Here is a 16,678-nt window from a genome sequence, read left to right on the forward strand (position 1 = left end):
CCCAAGCCCCGCCCACCCACCCCAAACCCCGCCCCCCCGCCCCGCCCCCTCCATTCCCTCTCGCGAGAGGGGCGGGGCGGGGCGGGCAGCGCTCGGGGCGGCTCCGGCGGCGCCGCTCGCTCCCGGTCCCCCCCCCGCCCCCCCCCCCCCCCCATCCCGGTCCCCCCGCTCCCCGCCGGCTCCCCCCCCGGCCCCTCTCCCCTCACCATGGCGGCGCCGGGCTGGGCGCCCACGCACGTGCAGGTGACGGTGCTGCGGGCGCGGGGGCTGCGGGCCAAGGCGGCGGCGGGCGGCAGCGACGCGTACGCGGTGATGGCGCTGGGCCGGGACAAGTTCTCCACGTCGGTGGCCGAGCGCTGCCAGGGCCGGCCCGAGTGGCGCCAGGAGGCCACCTTCGAGCTGCCGCCGCGGGCCGCCGCCGCCGCCGCCCTGCGCCTCACCGTGCTGCACCGCGCCCTCGTCGGCGTCGACAAGTTCCTGGGCCGCGCCGAGGTCGACCTGGCGGCGCTCCGGGGGGACGGAGGCCGCCGGCACACCAGGTGGGGAGATGGGGGGGGGGGCCTGGGGGACATGGGGGGGGGTCCTGAGGGGGGACATGGGGGGGGGGGGGCCTCTGAGGGGACATGGAGGGGTCCTGAGAGGGTTGAGGGGGGGAGGGGGGCTTTGGGGAGGGGGGGGGGCCTCCGTGGAGCTGAGGAGCCCCTGAGGGGAGATAGGGGGGGGGCCTGAGGGGACATGGGGGGGGTCCTGATGGGGCTTGGGGGGGTTCCTTGGAGGGGGGGAGCTGGGGGGCTTTGGGGAGGGGGGGGGCCTCAGTGGAGCTGAGGAGCCCCTGAGGGGTTGGGGGGGGGGGTCCTGAGGGGTTGGGGTGGGTCCTGAGAGGAGCTGGGGGGGCCTGAGGGGAGATGGGGGGGGCTGAGGGGTTGGGGAGGGACTTTGGGGGGCCTCCGTGGAGCTGAGGAGCCCCTGAGGGGAGATGGGGGAGCCTGAGGGGACATGGGGGGGGGGGGCTCTTGGGGAGGGGACATGGGGGGGTCCTGAGGGGTTGGGGAGGGGCTTTGGGGGGCCTCAGTGGAGCTGAGGAGCCCCTGAAGGGTTGGGGGGGGTGTCCTGAGGGATTGGGGGGGGTCCTGAGGGAGCTGGGGGGTTCCTGAGGGGACATGGGGGGGTCCTGAGAGGAGGGGGGGTCCTGAGGGGTTGGGGAGGGACTTTGGGGGGCCTCAGTGGAGCTGAGGAGCCCCTGAGGGGAGATGGGGGGGGTCCTGAGGGGCTTGGGGGGGGACTTGAGGGGACTGGGGGGGGCTTGAGGGAGAACTTTGGGTGGGGCCTGAGGGGGCTTTGGGGGGCCCTGAGCAAAGCTGAGGAGCCCCTGAGGGATTGGGGGGGGGGCTTTGCAGAGCTCTGGGGGGTTGGAGGGGACTTTGGGGGGCCCTGAGCAGAGCTGAGGGATTGGGGGGGGCCTTGGGGGGGGCTTTGGGGGACCCTCAGCAGAGCTGGGGGGACCCTGAGGGGTTGGGGAGGGACTTTGGGGGGCCTCAGTGGGGCTGAGGAGCCCGATAAGGGTTTGGGGGGGGGGCTTTAGGGGGCCCTGAGGGGTTGGGAAGGGGGGTTTGGGAGGTCCTGGAGGGGAGCTGGGGGCTCCCAGAGGTTGAGGGGGGCCCTCAGTGGGCCCTGAGGGGCTTTGGGGACCTTAGGGGAGCAGGCTGTGGGTGGTGGTCCCGGAACAGAGAGGCGGGGAGCCCCGGGGGGAGCAGCGGGGGCTCGGGGGGGAGCCCCTCGTGCCCTGCACAGGGCGACCCCCGGGTGGGGGGGTTTGGCCCAGGGGAAGGTGCCCGGTGCCTCTCCAGGCGCTGCTGCCCCGTGCTCGGGTTTCTCCTTTTTAAATATTTACGTGCCGGTGCGAGCGATTTACGCTGGGGCCAATGAAGTTGTCTGAGGAAGCTTAATGTGTTTGAAATGCCCCCTTGCTCGGGCAGAGAATGAGAGCCCTGCGCTGCCAACCGTTTGTGTATTTTTCTTAATAAATGCTTAGCGGAGCCTGGTGGCGTGTAGGAGCAGGTAGCTTGGCGCTGTTTGGGTTCATTTCCCCGCTGGCTGCAAGGCACCGAGCTGGAAGACTTCTCCTTGAACACCGAGTGCCAGACCAGTGTCACGCTTGCACCTTGGAACATAAACAGTGGTGTGGTGCCCTGAAATCCCCGGGGTGCTCACCGAGAGCGCCGCGCCGGGAGCCGGCAGCGCCGGGAGGCAGCCCGTGAGTCACCCTCCCCTCCTCACCCACCCGAGGAGCCGGTGTTTGGTGTTTATTCGCTACCGAAGCCAGGATCTGCTTCTTAACAAAGCCGTGGCCGCTTGTGAAGCCCTAATTACAGCGTGGCTGTCATTAAGGGCTGTGGGGCTGGTGTCAAGCCCTGATGTGTTTACGCTGCGAGGCTGGGTGCCCGCAGTCACCAGGGGTCAGCGAGGGGGTTCTCCCAGGCTGGTTCCTTCACGTCTGGGCCCAAGGAGAATTGTGGAAAGGTGTAACTTTGGTGCTTCTGGGGAAACTTGCGGTGTTTCCAGTCGTTAGCCTCCCCCCTGCCCTCAGTTTCCTGCGTGAAGCTCGTTTCTTCTATCGTCACTTCAGTGCTGTGGTGACATGCAGCAGCGAAGGGCTGGTGTCTTCTGGAAATGAAGCATGGTGATGGAAAGGTGGGCACTAATGTCCTAAATGCAGTTAATCAGACTTCCAATCCAAAAGCCACTCCTAGCGCTACTGAAGAGGAGCCGAAACGCAGCAGACAGCTCAGGCAGAGCTTTGCTACGTGAATTACGCCGGTTCTCTTTGCCTGGGGGCTGAGAGAAGCTTACGCCCTGCTGTGAACGCAGGGTTTACTCGCAGCACGTGGGGTGGTCCCTCCTTGTGTGCCGAGGCTTGAAAATGTTGGCTGTTTGCAGCTGGAGTGAGAAGTTAAAGTTTGCCTCTGGTTTTGGGTGGGTTTGCCGGTAAATGATTTACTCTCCCTGCTCAAACTGAAGTGGATGTGGTGGCGTGCTCCTCAGGAACAGCGGCGCGTTGGGCTGCCTTTTGCTGAGCACGTAGTTTTCCCTTTGTTTGCCTTTCAGACAGGGCCCTCGTTGCCCCTGGGAGGCTGCGCAGGACAGCACGGGCGCTGTAGAAACGCAGGCGTGCGCCTGGAAAGATCGCGAGGCAGGACAAAAGGGCCCAGCCACGGCTCGTGTGGAGGGCAAAAGGCTCGTGCGTGCCCTGCTGTGCCTGGATCGAGCGCGGCAGTTGCCAGGCTGGTGCTGATAGGAAGGTGCCAGCCGTCGCTGCGGGACTTGGGGCAGGATGAACCTGAAAAAACATCACATTTTCTGGAAACCCAACCCTCGTAGCACTGCGTGGTGCCGCTGCTGCTGTCCTGTACCCTCGAGTCTGAGCACTGACCGCGCGTGCTGCTCGCGCCTCCGCGTCCCTCACGCCGTCCTCCGCAGCAGGCTTCTGAGCCCCTCTTCAGCTAACGCCCTTCTGGTCTCTTTTTTCTGAAGAAAATGGCTTTTTCCCGTTCTCTTTCGTTGCTTCCAGCGCACAATCAGGGTTTTGAAGTGCAAATTTGCTGGAGAGGTCGGGTTGCACGATCCGGTTCTGTTCCTTCGTTTCCATTTACCAGCTGTGTGGGGTCAAAGCCAGCGTTTTCCACGCGTCCTTCCCTATCAGGCCGGTGGAGTCGGCAAGTCTGTGGCTCTTGGAACAGGCAAAAAAACAAACCAAAACCAACAACCCCCCCCACGTTGGTATGCAGCTGATAATATTTCTTCCCTGGCACTAACATGCCGTGGATGTCGCTGAGGAGGACGTACGGGGCGGTAATTGAGCAACCGGAGTCGCGGCAGGCAGGCGCTGGTTTGGCAGCCTGGTTTCCCTGAGCGCTCGCCGCTCGCGGTGCGTTCCTGTTCCGGGCTCGGTTTCAGAAAGGGATAAGGCTCCGTCCGTAGCAAACCTGGCTGGTTCAATGCAATCGCTGCCGCGGAGTTGTGGAAATCCCCAGAAGTTCTGTAATGCTTGTTTTGGTTCTCGTTGCGTTGATTAGGGGTTCCTTAGCTTAAGAAGCATTAAGATAGCAGCTGAGACGAAGTTGGAATGAAAGGTATGAGGGTGTGGGCTGTGTGCGTAAGCTCTCTGGTACCAGTGTCACCTCTCTGAGGCTCCTGTAGCACCCACTTCAAAGCTTTAATCTCTGTGAATTTCAGGAAGGCAGAGGAAAGTACAAAAAAAAAAAAAAAGTGGCTGAGCTGACCTACGTGAATTCCATGTTTTGTGGGTTTTTAACCCTTTCTGGTTTTAGTTTAATAACACAAATCTCACTAATATCACAGATTTCACTTTTTCTGTTTGCAGTAAGAAGTGTTTTCCTGTGGTATCTGGGGTTATAGGACTGTGACGTAGTTGTAAGATTAAAGGTTTTTCTTTTTCTCTACACGTAGACGTTTCAGGTTCTTAAAACATGGCCGTCCTCTGTTGTTTTTAACTATTTGTGAGTCTCGAGAGCTTGTTGCTAAAACAGATCTCCTTGGTTTGGCAGGTGGTACAAGCTTCGCTCCAAACCGGGGAAAAAGGAAAAGGAGAGAGGGGAGATTGAAGTGGATATCCAGTTCATGAGGAGCAACATGACAGCCAGCATGTTTGATTTGTCCATGAAAGACAAGTCTCGCTCTCCGTTTGGCAAGATCAAAGACAAGCTCAAGGGGAAGAGGAGCAGCGGGCTCTCTGACACGGCATCGGAGATCGTTCCCAGCACGACTCACTCCCCAGCTGATAGCGAAGATGAGTCAGCCGAGAAGGAGAAGAAGAAATCAAAGTTCAAAACCCTGTTTTCCAAACCTGGCCTGAAGAAGACTTCCCTCTCCCAGTCCATGTCCGTCCTGCCTACGCCTCAGCCCGGGGCCGAGCGGGTCAGGCTGCGGCCCAGCGACTTTCAGTCGCAGTGGGATGACGAGGAATCGGAGACCTCTCCAACCTCAGAAAGTGAGTAGATGAAGCGTGAGGCCTTTCCCCAAAGGGAAAAGCACTTTGCTTGCACTTTTCACGCTCCTCAGAGTGTTCGTAATGAACAAATCCATAGCAAGTCACTTCTGCCCACGGTGGTGTGTAAGTGTACAGGATGCTAGACACGGACAGCTGAGCTTACCTTGGGGTAGCTTAGAAACCGTGGGCAAAGCGTGCGCCCAGCGGTGGTGCAGTTCGGCAGTAAGCATCTGCAGTGTTTTTGGGCCACTGGAAGGCTCGTGTGATCCTGCCTGCCGAGGGCGGACGGTGCTAAGGGACCTGGGGGACGTGGAAGCAGCAGTGTAGTCACACTGGTGTCTGTTGCTGTGCCCAGTTAGTGAGCTGTGAAGCACTGAGGCTGTCGGCAGGCAGCGTAAGAGGTGTTCTTAGATCTTGAATTTCTCCCCATTGTTGTTTTGCAGGAGCCTTTGGAAATGCCCCGGAAGAGAAGTCTCATTCTCCAGTATTTAAATCTCGTAAAACAGCAACTTTGGACAACAGGCAACTAAACCAAATAACCACTAGCAACACCAAGAAAGAAGGGCTCTCCTTATTCAGTGGCCTTAAATCCAAAAACGATCCGGTCTCCAAGTCCAGCCTGTGTATCAATGGCAGTCACGTTTATATGGAGGAGAGCGCACTGAAGGACAACACTCCAGCGTCTTCCCCCTCTCCTCTCAACTTCAGGAGGAAGCAGCTCTTTGCTTCAGAAGAGAACCTGTCTTCCAGGTCTGCTAAAGGACCTGAAGAGGTGGGCAGAACGTCTCCCAGCAATGCTTTGTCTGGGTCTGCATCCCTGGAGACCTTCAAATCCATGACTTTGCCGTCGTACAAATTGCTTAGCAGTGAAGAGAACCTGGAAACCAGCACTCCCCTGACCGTCGAGATCATTAAAGAGACCAAAAAAACGGACCACAAAAAGTCTGCCTTGCTTTCCCTGGTCACAGGGAAGAAGGAAGCAGTGAAAACCAGTGACGCTGAAAGAATTCCAGAGAGGACTCCGAAGGAAGAGGAAACCAAGGCTGCAGAAGAGAAAAGTGAACAGGAGGCCAAACATTTTGAGTTTTCAGCAGACTTAAGCAGAGGAAATCCTCCAGAAGACAGTCACCTAGAAGAAGTCCCCACGAATAAAGAACCACTCAACCCTTTTGAGGAAGAGCCGAAACCTGAAAAGGCTGCTGCACCAGCGAAGACCAAAGCTGTGAAACCCAGGTCAGTCGTGCTTGCCTCAGATGTTGCTATCAATAGCAGCGCGCAGTGGTTGTAGGCTTTAACTAGACAGCTTCCTACCGCAGAGCAGCACCTGGGGACTTGGTGTGCTGCACACAGCAGAACTGTGTTACTCTGGGGGTACCCGATGGCTTTGAGCTAGGTGCCGGACCCAAATAATAACTTTGAGGTCTTTCTCAGTATGAAAAGTGGATGATGTAGGGCTGTTCCCTTTAAGCAACGCCAAAAATGCTGGTTTTCTGGGTGCAGGCATCTTTTCAGATGCTGCAGGGGTAATTCTTCTTGCTGGATCTCTTGCACAAACTAACATTCTTTTCTCAGAGCTGTGTGGCTTGAAACATACCCAGGGGCTGAAATACCAGTTCTAACATCTCTACTTCTCCCTTCTGTTTTGCTACGATCTTCAGAGGAGTTAACCTTGGAGCCCTTCTGCTTTTGGCGTTGTTCACAGCAACACGAAGTACGTTTGTGGCATTTATACACAAGGCTTTTTCGGAAATTCTGCTCGTGTAATTATGTATGTGGTTTCATATATATATTTATATATATATGTCTAAATACGTGTGTAAATGTATTCATTTTACTAATAAGGCTGTTCTGCGTCCTCCTCCCACCCTATCTTCAGTGCTGCTTCACGCTTAAGCATCTTGCGTATGAAGTGCCCTACTAACAAAATTGCTTGGGGTGCATCAGATGAGATCATTGCTGCGATGTCTGCTTCGGAGCGCTGCTTGTGCAAACTACAGCAGAAGTGTTCCGACATAATGGAGCGTTTTGTGAAGGTGCATTTAAGTATGTTAAGTCTATTAGGCAGGCTCTTAAGTCTCTTGCAGTGTAATTTGTCTCCAGTGTTAGGCGTTGATGGAGGCTGGTGCTAAAGCTTGTCTGCTCCCGCCTCGTGTTGCATCTGCGAGTGACGTACATGCGAGTTTTTTGTCCCTTTTGCAGACTGGGCGTGCCCGCACAGGAGGAAACCAAAGCCACGCTTCCTACTCTTGCACCTGACTCCCTTCCCGCTTTTCTTTCTGTACACCGTATCAGTAGTGAAAATAATCCCTTTATTTCTAAAACGGGACAGAAAGTCACCGTGCCAGGCTCTGGAAGCATTACTGGTTCTTCTGCATCTCTCCCTCCTCCTCTCACTGCAGAGCTTTTGAGTGGCAAGAACCCCTTCAGCCCCACCTGGGAGAGGGCGTCCCCGGCGCTGGACTCGGAGCACGCTGCCTGTTTGCCCCACCATCCCGCAGCCCCCGTTCCCAAAGCTCCCCTTCCCAGGCAGGCGTCTGGTAGTGGCAATAATCCTTTCGCTTCTGACTGGGGGCAGGGTCCCGAAAGCTCTGCTATGCCTGCTTCCTGGGCTGCCTCTTCTCCGCCTGTGCCTTCCCTCCCTTCGGGTCGCCACCTCAATGGCCGTAACCCCTTTGTGTCCCAGCTTGGAGGAGGGGGACCAGGCGTGCCAGGTTCCCAAGCTGTGGCCAGTTCTCCCCCTTTCTGCCCTCCCCGTGACGCGGGCCGTTCCTCCGCTGCGCACCCCGCTGATCTGAAACGCTCTGTGCTTACCGCTTCAGGGGGCTCTTCAGACTCGGCTGTGACTAGTAACGTAAGGGCTGTGTCAAACCCTCTCGGCGCTCTCTCTGTCGGTCCCGGTCTGGCTCCAGAGAAGCAGTGTGATTCCACGCAGGTCCAGGCAGACGCTTCTTCACAGGCGAGGTAGTGGCTAGGAAATGCGTGTCCTTTCTGCTCGGGGAGTCGCAGCCCGTTCCGGCAGGGGACGAGGGTTTGGGTGGGCAGCACCACGAGAAGCAGCCCTCTGATCCCAGGGGGGTGCTACCCACAGACGCAGACACTGCAGGGAGCGGAGCAGGGCTTGCTGACAGGCTGGGGGCAGAGAGCTGCCCATCGTCAAAGCTCTCTAGGGGCAGCACAAATCCCATCCAGAACAGCGAGGCCGCTGCTCAGGACGGTGTGGAAATAGGCAGTGTGAATACCGAGCCCTGCCCGAAGGGTGGCAAACGCTCCGCATCTCTCTCAGAGTGTAGTAAGAGCCTCTTACCAGGGAACGGAGCTGAACGGCCGCCTTCCTCTGCGAGAGAGCTAAATGAGAAGCAGGAGATCTTAAGTGAAAAGAGAAGGGAGGAATGCACACCCACGTTAGAGCCCCGGGCGTCTCCATTTGACCAAAATGACTCATTTTCTCAAGCAGAACGTACGAAACCAGCCCCGGGAGCTTGCACGCAGCCCCTTCGGGAGGCCGATGCGGGAAGGGCTGGCAGCGAGGCGTCGGTCACACCGAAGCCAGCACCGCGGCTGTCTTTAACACTGAAGAAGTGCCCACCGGTTTCTCAAACCGATGAGTTAAGTGACGTGCCTTCGTCAGCTGAGGGTGTGCAATCTGTGTGTGGGCTCTCATTGCATAACGACAAACCCTCAGATGCTCGTGGATGCCTCCCCCCGAGTGGCTCACTGACAGCTCTCACTCCAGCACTAAAGCTCAGAGCTGACAGCAGTAACAGGCATTTAAAAACCGAGGGTGAGGATGATTTATTCGACCGTCTCACAAATCTGAGGTCTGCCGTTCCGGTTACTGCAGACCATGGTGTGAAGCTGCCCAGTCTTCCAGTTATCCCAGAGGGAGGCTCCGATGACGAGCTGCTGGGTGACTGTCAGGAGAACTGCGGTGTTGCTGCAGGTGATGAAAATGGTCTGGAGGTTGGGAAGCTGTCTGTAGGTGCAGTGCCTCTGCACGAGGAACTGAAAGAGAGCCCTGGTACTTCTGCTGCAGCCGCAGCAACGCTGGCGGCTCCGGGAGGAGGAAATGCTCCTGGTGTTTGTACGCCACCTGTGAGGGTGCATGTGCGCGGTGTCAATAACCAGAGAGCTGACTCAGGCCTACGTACGGCATCTCATTCCAGGGAGCGCAGTGGTTGTTTTGAGACACAGGAATTAAAAATAGGTGCTGATGCTGAGGAGCGTGCGGAGAGTGACTTCTCTGAGCCTTCTGTTTCCTCTTCCTCTCTGTCAAGTTCTTCACAGCCCTGCTCTGCCTTTCGCTCCTTCTCCTCTGACACCCCAAGTCATAGAGCAGAGTCTCCGAAAAAGCCAACAGCAGAGGGCTTCGCAGATAAAGCAGGAATTTCTGGCAAGAAGAAGCTTCTTCAGGCATGGGTTTCACCCTCTGAAACGTATCCTAACCAAACTCAGCAGGGTGGTGAAACCATGTCTCCTAAGCACAGGTGAGAGAATATGGGAAACGCGCTGAAAGTATCTCAGTGCTGGTGTGAGCCTTGCTTTTGTCGGCACAGCTCTGTCTCTCCAGCTGCAGAAATCACTGTTCTTTTTAGTGACATGGCATTGTGCAGCCTGAACCTCTGTCCCGTGGGTTGTCGGTGCCTGAGCCCTGCGGTGCTAGCGTAGGGTCGTTGCTGTAACTTAGCAGACGGCACCAGAAAACTCGGAGCGTCCATGGAGGATGCTGACAGCACTTGAGGGGGCCTGCCGTTCGTAACAGTGCTGCCCCGCAAGAAAACTGCTGGGGAAACACGGTCACGTTTTAAGAAATGGGGTCGTTTAACCAAATTTGAGAAACAGACTGGGAATGATCCTTTCCAGAAATGGGAGAGCAGTTGCAGGAAGCCTGATAAACTGGGATACTCTCTCGTATATTGGAATCGGGCTCCTGAGCCCCAAAGTAAATTGCAGCCAGCGATGCAGCTAAAACCCAGCTCCCAGGAGCGTGTGGCTGCTTCCCGGAGCTGCTCCTCCCGTGGGTTGGGGTGCTGCTGCCCGAGGAATCGCGCTGCTGCCCTGTCAGCCCTCGGTGCTTTCATCTGCAGAGCTCCATCTAGAGCGTAGGATGCTTCTGGGTTGGCACGTGCTGAGATACAAAGTACAATTTCTTCCTCTGTTAAAGCTGGCAAAATGAATCCTGCTTGAGCAATTGAGGATGACACATTTTGGCAGCTTATGGCGCAAACTAAGATTGGATAAGATGTGACGTGCTCGTCACAGGGTAGTAGAAGCATTTGATATTTTGCAAGAACCGTGACTATGTTCTCGGTAAGAATGCCAGGCTCAAATGCCAGTGCACAACAGAGCAGGATAACCACTGCTGTGCACTGCCTGCTCGTGCAGACTGACCTTGCTTTTCTTTTATGACACTGTTCAAGATATTTTTCCCTTGTTACTGTTTCTTTATCTCCAATGCCTTAAGTCAATAAAGATAACAGAAGGAACTGGAGTGTACTTATAAAACACCTTCGGCTTGAGACAGAAATGCCTTATCTTAGAGACTGAGTAGGGTAGGAATTTTCCCTGATTTCTTGCTGTATTTGTTTTGCCTCTGCAGATCTGTGTAGTGCTAGTATTACACCTACTGCCTGAATAACGTGAGCCTTTTTCATGTTACAGACTCCATCCTGTGAAGCCAATGAATGCCACGGCAAATAAGTCTCAAAGTAAAAACCTGAATGTCATCAGCACTATGAATGAAAAGCTGATTGAGATGAACGTAAAGGTATGGAGGAACGTGGCGCTTCAAACCCAAGTTTAAGCAGCAAACTGATCAGAGTTTCAGATTCAGGATAGTTTCTCTGGGCTCCTGTCGTGTGTCCCAAGCAGAACAGTGGTTGTGCTCAGACATGGGGAACACGAAGTTTCCTTTTAGCGGTCCCCAGGGGTGGGGACAGTCTTTGTGCTTGCGAACTCGTCAGTGCTAGAATTGGCAGCTCTTGTTTGAGTGGGGGTTTCTCCGTGGAGAGGATTTAGGGGTGCTGTCCCCAGAGGCGAGCGGGATGTGTCTGAGCGATGCGGTCGCTGCAGGAGGAGGGACGGGTGACTCACTGCCTGCGCTACCTTGGCACGTAGTCGTGTTCGTGACGTGTAGGAGCTGCGTAACTCGGATCAGCCAGAAAGATTGGACAAATTAGTCACTGTTTGTATGCAAGCCTGATTAGTCCCCAAAGCTTCTTTTCACCCCGAAGTAAGTATGTGGCTCTTAAAGCTGAGGAGGAGGGAAAAAGTACCCTCAGGGTGGCTGTTGCCTTGCAGCGTGTTGCGTGAATACCCTGTGCCCTTTGCGAGACCAGGTGCCTGCTGTTGGAGCAGGGCTGGTTCCTAAAAAAGCTGCAGAGCTGTGCAGCTTGCATAATCACTCGGATTTAAAGTGATTTTTTGCATAATCTTTGTCTCAGGAGACCTCTGAAGCGAATGCTGTAGTGCCTCCTTCTGGTGTTAAGTGGAAAAGAAGAACAGGTTTTATTTGCACAATTTAAACTGACGTGTTGCTGTTTTCATTGAATTGAAAACTTGTGGCTGGTATTCTGGTCTGGTGCTCTGCTTCCGCAAACGAAGTTAGGCTCGACGTTGCAGTCACTGGAGCCTGTTGAATGAGTACTCCCTGTAACAGAAACGTCTGGGCTGGTCTTGCATCAGAGACTGTTTGGACTGAATTGGCAGAAGCTGCCAAGTATTTGTCTAGTTTGCTTAAGAGTTAGAAGCAGACTTCTCAGAGAAGCTGTTTGTGATGTGTTCTCTACAATAAGAGTGAAATGGCAAGACCTAACTGGGTGGCTTGTGCTCTTTAACCTGAATTTGACTGCCCAAGTCTTAGCTAGATTTTAAACAGTAGCTCTCCCCGTGCTTGTCAAAATGCTTTTTCTTGTAGTTGGTGATGCATGGCTCTAACTTCCGTGCACCTTCACTAAGCTGGATGGGCTGTTGCCTAGAGTCAGCATGACATTCTTTCAGCATAAATTGCAGCAGAGAGTTGAATTATAGAACTGACATTATGCAAAGCCTTTATGCTAAAAGCAATTGTCCGGTTGCTTTCTGTAACGGCTGATGCTCTCTGAGCCTGCCTTCTGTTTTGGAGGAGACTTGGTAGGCTCTGTAAATTGGCTCTGTGCTGTAAGTGAAGTATTACGCACCTACTCCAAAGTACTTGTTCTCTTTCCCCGAAAAAAGATTAAAAAGCTGTTCTGCGTTCTGCAAGTGCATGAATGTACAGTGTTGTGTGTGAAGTTCTCTGGGCTGGGTTTGATAATGGCCCGACGGTGCTTTATTGCAGAGAGCTCGTCTGGCCTGGCCTTGCCTGCCAGCCTCTCGTTTTTTCACGGCTTGGGTCTGGGCAGCCTGCTCTGCGCAGTCATAAAGCTTAATGATCAATGTTCTGAAATGCCATTTGGATGGAGCTTACCTTTAAAAAGCACAGTAATTCTTCTGAGAAGCAGCTGTGTTCCTGCAAATGCTGTGCGTAACTGTTCGTTGGTGCCTCAGCTCCCCACACCAGCTACCAGATAGCATTCAGTTGCTAGTTTGCAATGCCTGTATATCTGTAATAACCCTGCCTTTCTTCTCTTGAAGAAATACGATCCTTCAGATCCTGCCTATGCTTATGCTCAGCTTACACACGATGAGCTGATCCAGCTGGTCTTGAAACAGAAGGATACGATTAGCAAGAAGGATCTCCAGGTGCGGGAGCTTGAAGACTACATCGATAACTTGCTTGTCAGAGTCATGGAAGAAACCCCAAACATTCTTCGTGTTTCAACTTCGGGAAACAGAAAAGCTGGAAAGATGTAAAAGCTCTCTGGACGTTGAACAAAGAACTGAATTCCCGCCAGCAGAGTTTGATTAATAAGGAGACAATGTGAAGTAGGTGGTACCGGTTGTGCTGCCCACACAAAATGACCTCTTTCCTGTTTCTGCCTTGAGCAACTATCGCTTTGGTTAGTGGTTACATCAGGTCTTCTACAGGGAGTCCAGAAGTAGAATCAACTTACCATATTTATTTTTTTTGGTCTTTTTCCATTATTTGGGAAGATTTGTTCAGGCATCTAGTCCAAAGGATGATTGCGATAGGAAGGAAGAAGGTTTTCTTTGATACGTTTTCCTTGCCGGCATTGCTGATCCTTTATGAAGATTTTTTCATAGTTCAGTTTTGTAGCTGCTTTGATAGATCACTTACTCCTCTGTCCACATCTTAAGTTATAGTGCAATATAAAATCTTGTACAGTAGAGCTTGAGGATTTGATTTTTTTTCTTTGTTTTGAATAACTACACTGGAGAAGTCCAAAGATGTAAGCCTCAGAACAGGGCTGCGTGAGCTGTACTTTAAAAGCAATTAAGGCCCTAAAAGTGGAATGCAATTTAAACCATGGACTGGAAAGTAAGGAACAAAGCTAAATTAATGACACAATGTAAATATGGTTTCAAAGCAGTTCTCCAAGGGGAAGGTTTACAGGTGGTTTTTGGTCAAGGAAACACTGAGATGTCATGGTAGTTTATCTACCATAGGAATAAGTAGTAGTAGTGCATTTGGGCTGAAGGTACCTTAAATTGGAAGTTGTTCTCCTAGAGGCTTCAAATTCCCGATTCAAAGCTTGTTCAGAGAAGGAAGAAGGCAAAGGTACATCTGGTTTCTGTTCCCTATTCTTAAATAGGGATGGATTTCACTGTACACGTGTGTGGCCTGTGTCACTTGCTGTATGAAAGCTCAGTGATAATTTTGGTATTATACTGTTGCAGTTTAGTGAATCTAAGTGCCTTGGATTTTGGAGCTAGTGCTTACCTTGGAACAACCTTCTGAGGTGATCAGTCTTAACACTTTCTTATATTTGTTACGCAGCTATCAAAAGAACCAAATTGCCCTCCCCTTGGGACGGGAACAGTTAAAATTCTAGTGCTCAAATCTGATTTGGTTTTCTTTGTGACTTGAAGCTCGCAATGGCATGAAAATTTATGTAGCTGAAAAAGAGTACTGGTTTTGCAAGACAATCAGATACCTCGGTCTGCTTCCTTAGTTTGTGGCTTCTTTGCAGCTCAATAGAGACAGGTATGTTCTCCCCATCTCATCAGGCAGAAAATAACAGCATAGCACTGTCAAGCAGCCACAACAGGCTTCCTCCACTGAAAGTTAAATGTGGCCTTTTTGTGGCGAGCTCCTGCCAAAGATAACAAGTCAGATGTGTCTTTGCAGCTCTTAGATCAATCAGGGTTGTGAGAGTCCATGAGAAGTTTAGAAGAAAGTTGAAATATCAAAAGAGTGAGTAGCAGAGAACCAAAGTAAATGCTTCTGCCTTCTGAAATTGAGGTAATCTATTTAGTCACTCCAGACGCAGCTCGAAAGGGGTGAGTTTCTAAGGCAATTTTCCTACAGTAAAGCACTTTAATGAGGGACTAGCTGGATTAACTATTAACCTCTTAGTGGTAGTCTTCTTACTGGTTTCATAAAACACTGAAAACTACTGGAGACTTCTCAAATACTGTGTTTTTGTAGTGAAGAGTAGTTTAATATATTTGCCTAGAGATGAACACATTTATTGGAAAATTCAAAAAATGCCGTTAATTACATTTTGTTACTGTAAACTGGCTAACTACCAAAGTCTGGCCTAGCAATTGAATCTTTTCTGACAGAGCTCTCCTTCATGGGAAGCTCGATTTGAAACAAGCCTTTTTGGTTTAAGTGTTAGGAGTCTTTTAAGACTTCAGGTACTTCTTTACTGTACCCTCTTCTGTGAATGAAGGGTCTGAAACAAATTCTTAGTGGCATCTTCAGGTCTTGAGTGATGGTTTTAATTTTGAGCGGTGCTGGTTGGCATTACTGGAAATTGATGCTGCTTCTCGTGCCTTGAAATAATGAGGAAGATGAAGAAATAATTTCAGTTTCTTCCTTGTGCCTCAGTGGATCTCTGGAAAGAAGTGGTTGCCTATACCTCATGAATAAATTTGTCTTCTAGACTTTTTTCCACAACTTTCTGGTTTTCTACTTCAATCAGAAAAACCAGTAGTGCCTTTGAACAGTGGCATAAAGTTCAAAATCAAAAATGGTATTACTGGTAGTCATAACTGGACACATGTTAAGGAAGACTTGGCTTGGTTTTTGCTGTCCTTCTTTTAAAAGAATAAGGGTACTACCGTGTGGCTGCTGAAGTCACTGTGATGCTGCGTATGATGCTCTTGGTGTACGGATCTCATGAAGTTCTTACAGTGGATTGATTACATGCATTCCTTTTGGCAAGAATATGTATCTCGAGGTTGTATACACACAGACAAAATGGTAAGATATGCTAATAATAGTCTCCTTAGAGACGGAGCCTTAAAACTTGTAATATCCTCTCTCAGTAGCCTTTTGCTAGTTTCAACTTTGTCCATTAAGGTGGGCCTCGGGTTGTCTGGCTTCTGCACCTTGGGTGGTTATCTCCTGTGGTCGCAGGCCTTGCTGCAGGGTGGCGGTCCTGTGCAAGCCACGCTTCTACTTCCAGAGCTGTGAAAACACAGCGCAAATCTCATACCTCAGTCTTTTATCAGCAATACTATTAAATACTATTTAAAGCCTTTCTTTGGCATAAGGGGACAGGCATTTTATGTTCAGCAGGGTGCTTCACGCTGACTTTAAGGGGCCTAAGAATCAAGTGTATTGTTTTATTATTTTATTATTGAAGGATTTGAATATATTTTTTCCCTGTTCATAATACTGTCTGCTTTTAGCCTGGGTTGCTGTTTGTTTTTAAATGCCCTTTGGTTTCATGGAACACTAAAATAAAAGATATCTTAATTCCAGTGTCCTGATCACTTTGTTTCCTCAAACAGCAGTTTCAAAGAGTACTGAAACACGGAGAGCTGGGGGATGTCTGGGTGCTGCTCAGTAGGTGCCTTTGCCTCTTGCAGCCTTCCTGAGGGTTTTATTTGTGCCCCTCAGTTGTCTGATCTCTTGGTAACTTCTAACTGAAGTGCGAGATGCTTGTGGTTTTCTGTGCACGCTGTGGGCTGCTTTGACCTCCACAGTAACTCGCAGAAGCGTGGGGCGGGTGGATGTGCTTTGGAGCACATTGTGCGTATGGAGAACAGGTTGAAAATGCAGTGGTTGTGCATCAGTGACCTGCAAAATGAAACTAGTCCTCGGTGCTGCAGCCCCAGGACCTCACCCTTTCCTCGTGACAAGCTCTGCTGCCCGAAACTCCTCACCCTCCAGGTATTTTGGGGCTAGCTCCATCCCTGTGAGCTATCTGTGCAGGAAGTTCACGGTAAACACCTCATGGGGCGGGGGAACCTGATCGACAAGCTCATCGCCATCACGCGAATTGAGACTTTCTGTGAAGCAAAAAATGTGCAAAAGGTTCTTGGCCGGCAGCCTGGTAAATTGCCCCAGTGCCAACAATGCGGCCCCTAATTGTAATGGCCGCGCAATTGCGGGCCCTGATGGAGAGAGACCTGGTGGTAATCAGCCTCCCGCCGTCTCGAGGGCCATTTACCCTGAGACCTGCGCTCAGGAGCCCTGAGTGGCCTCGCGCCCGTTCTGGGGCCATGATGAAAGGTGTGGGGGGGACACGGAGGGCCTCGGCCATGGGGGAGCCCCTGTCTGAGGGGCTGGGGGCCGGAGGAGGAGGAGGCAGCGCCTGGTGCCCCTGGAGCCCCACAAAC

At 52.3% G+C, this 16,678-nt stretch overlaps 1 protein-coding gene across 7 annotated transcripts; it reads left to right on the plus strand.

The window, feature by feature from the left end:
* Positions 1-147: 147 nt before the first annotated feature.
* Positions 148-15,818, plus strand: RAB11FIP1 (RAB11 family interacting protein 1). Of its 7 annotated transcripts, none has more exons than XR_010826634.1 (7): positions 148-539; positions 4,566-5,008; positions 5,452-6,241; positions 6,667-6,719; positions 9,283-9,492; positions 10,667-10,772; positions 12,620-12,790. XR_010826634.1 is itself a non-coding variant. In XM_066983411.1 (6 exons), exons 1-6 carry the CDS (start codon positions 208-210, stop codon positions 12,836-12,838), a joined length of 2,100 nt encoding a protein of 699 aa, XP_066839512.1. In that variant the 5' UTR covers positions 148-207; the 3' UTR covers positions 12,839-15,818. The 7 variants fall into 7 exon arrangements, 5 of the variants coding, with proteins under 5 accessions (XP_066839512.1, XP_066839513.1, XP_066839514.1 ...); XR_010826635.1 differs by lacking the exon at positions 12,620-12,790 and adding an exon at positions 11,449-12,613; XM_066983411.1 differs by lacking the exon at positions 6,667-6,719 and having other exon boundaries at positions 12,620-15,818.
* Positions 15,819-16,678: the final 860 nt, after the last annotated feature.

The sequence above is a fragment of the Anser cygnoides genome, chromosome 26 (assembly GCF_040182565.1).
Source record: "Anser cygnoides isolate HZ-2024a breed goose chromosome 26, Taihu_goose_T2T_genome, whole genome shotgun sequence".
Lineage (NCBI taxonomy): Eukaryota > Metazoa > Chordata > Aves > Anseriformes > Anatidae > Anser > Anser cygnoides.

Bases quoted from the DNA above. Each gene is read 5' to 3' on its own strand.
- RAB11FIP1 (XM_066983410.1), top strand. From the start codon at position 208: ATGGCGGCGCCGGGCTGGGCGCCCACGCACGTGCAGGTGACGGTGCTG. The intron at 540-4,565 runs GTGGGGAGATGG...TTGGTTTGGCAG, and splicing joins GGAGGCCGCCGGCACACCAG to GTGGTACAAGCTTCGCTCCA. The intron at 5,009-5,451 runs GTGAGTAGATGA...GTTGTTTTGCAG, and splicing joins GACCTCTCCAACCTCAGAAA to GAGCCTTTGGAAATGCCCCG.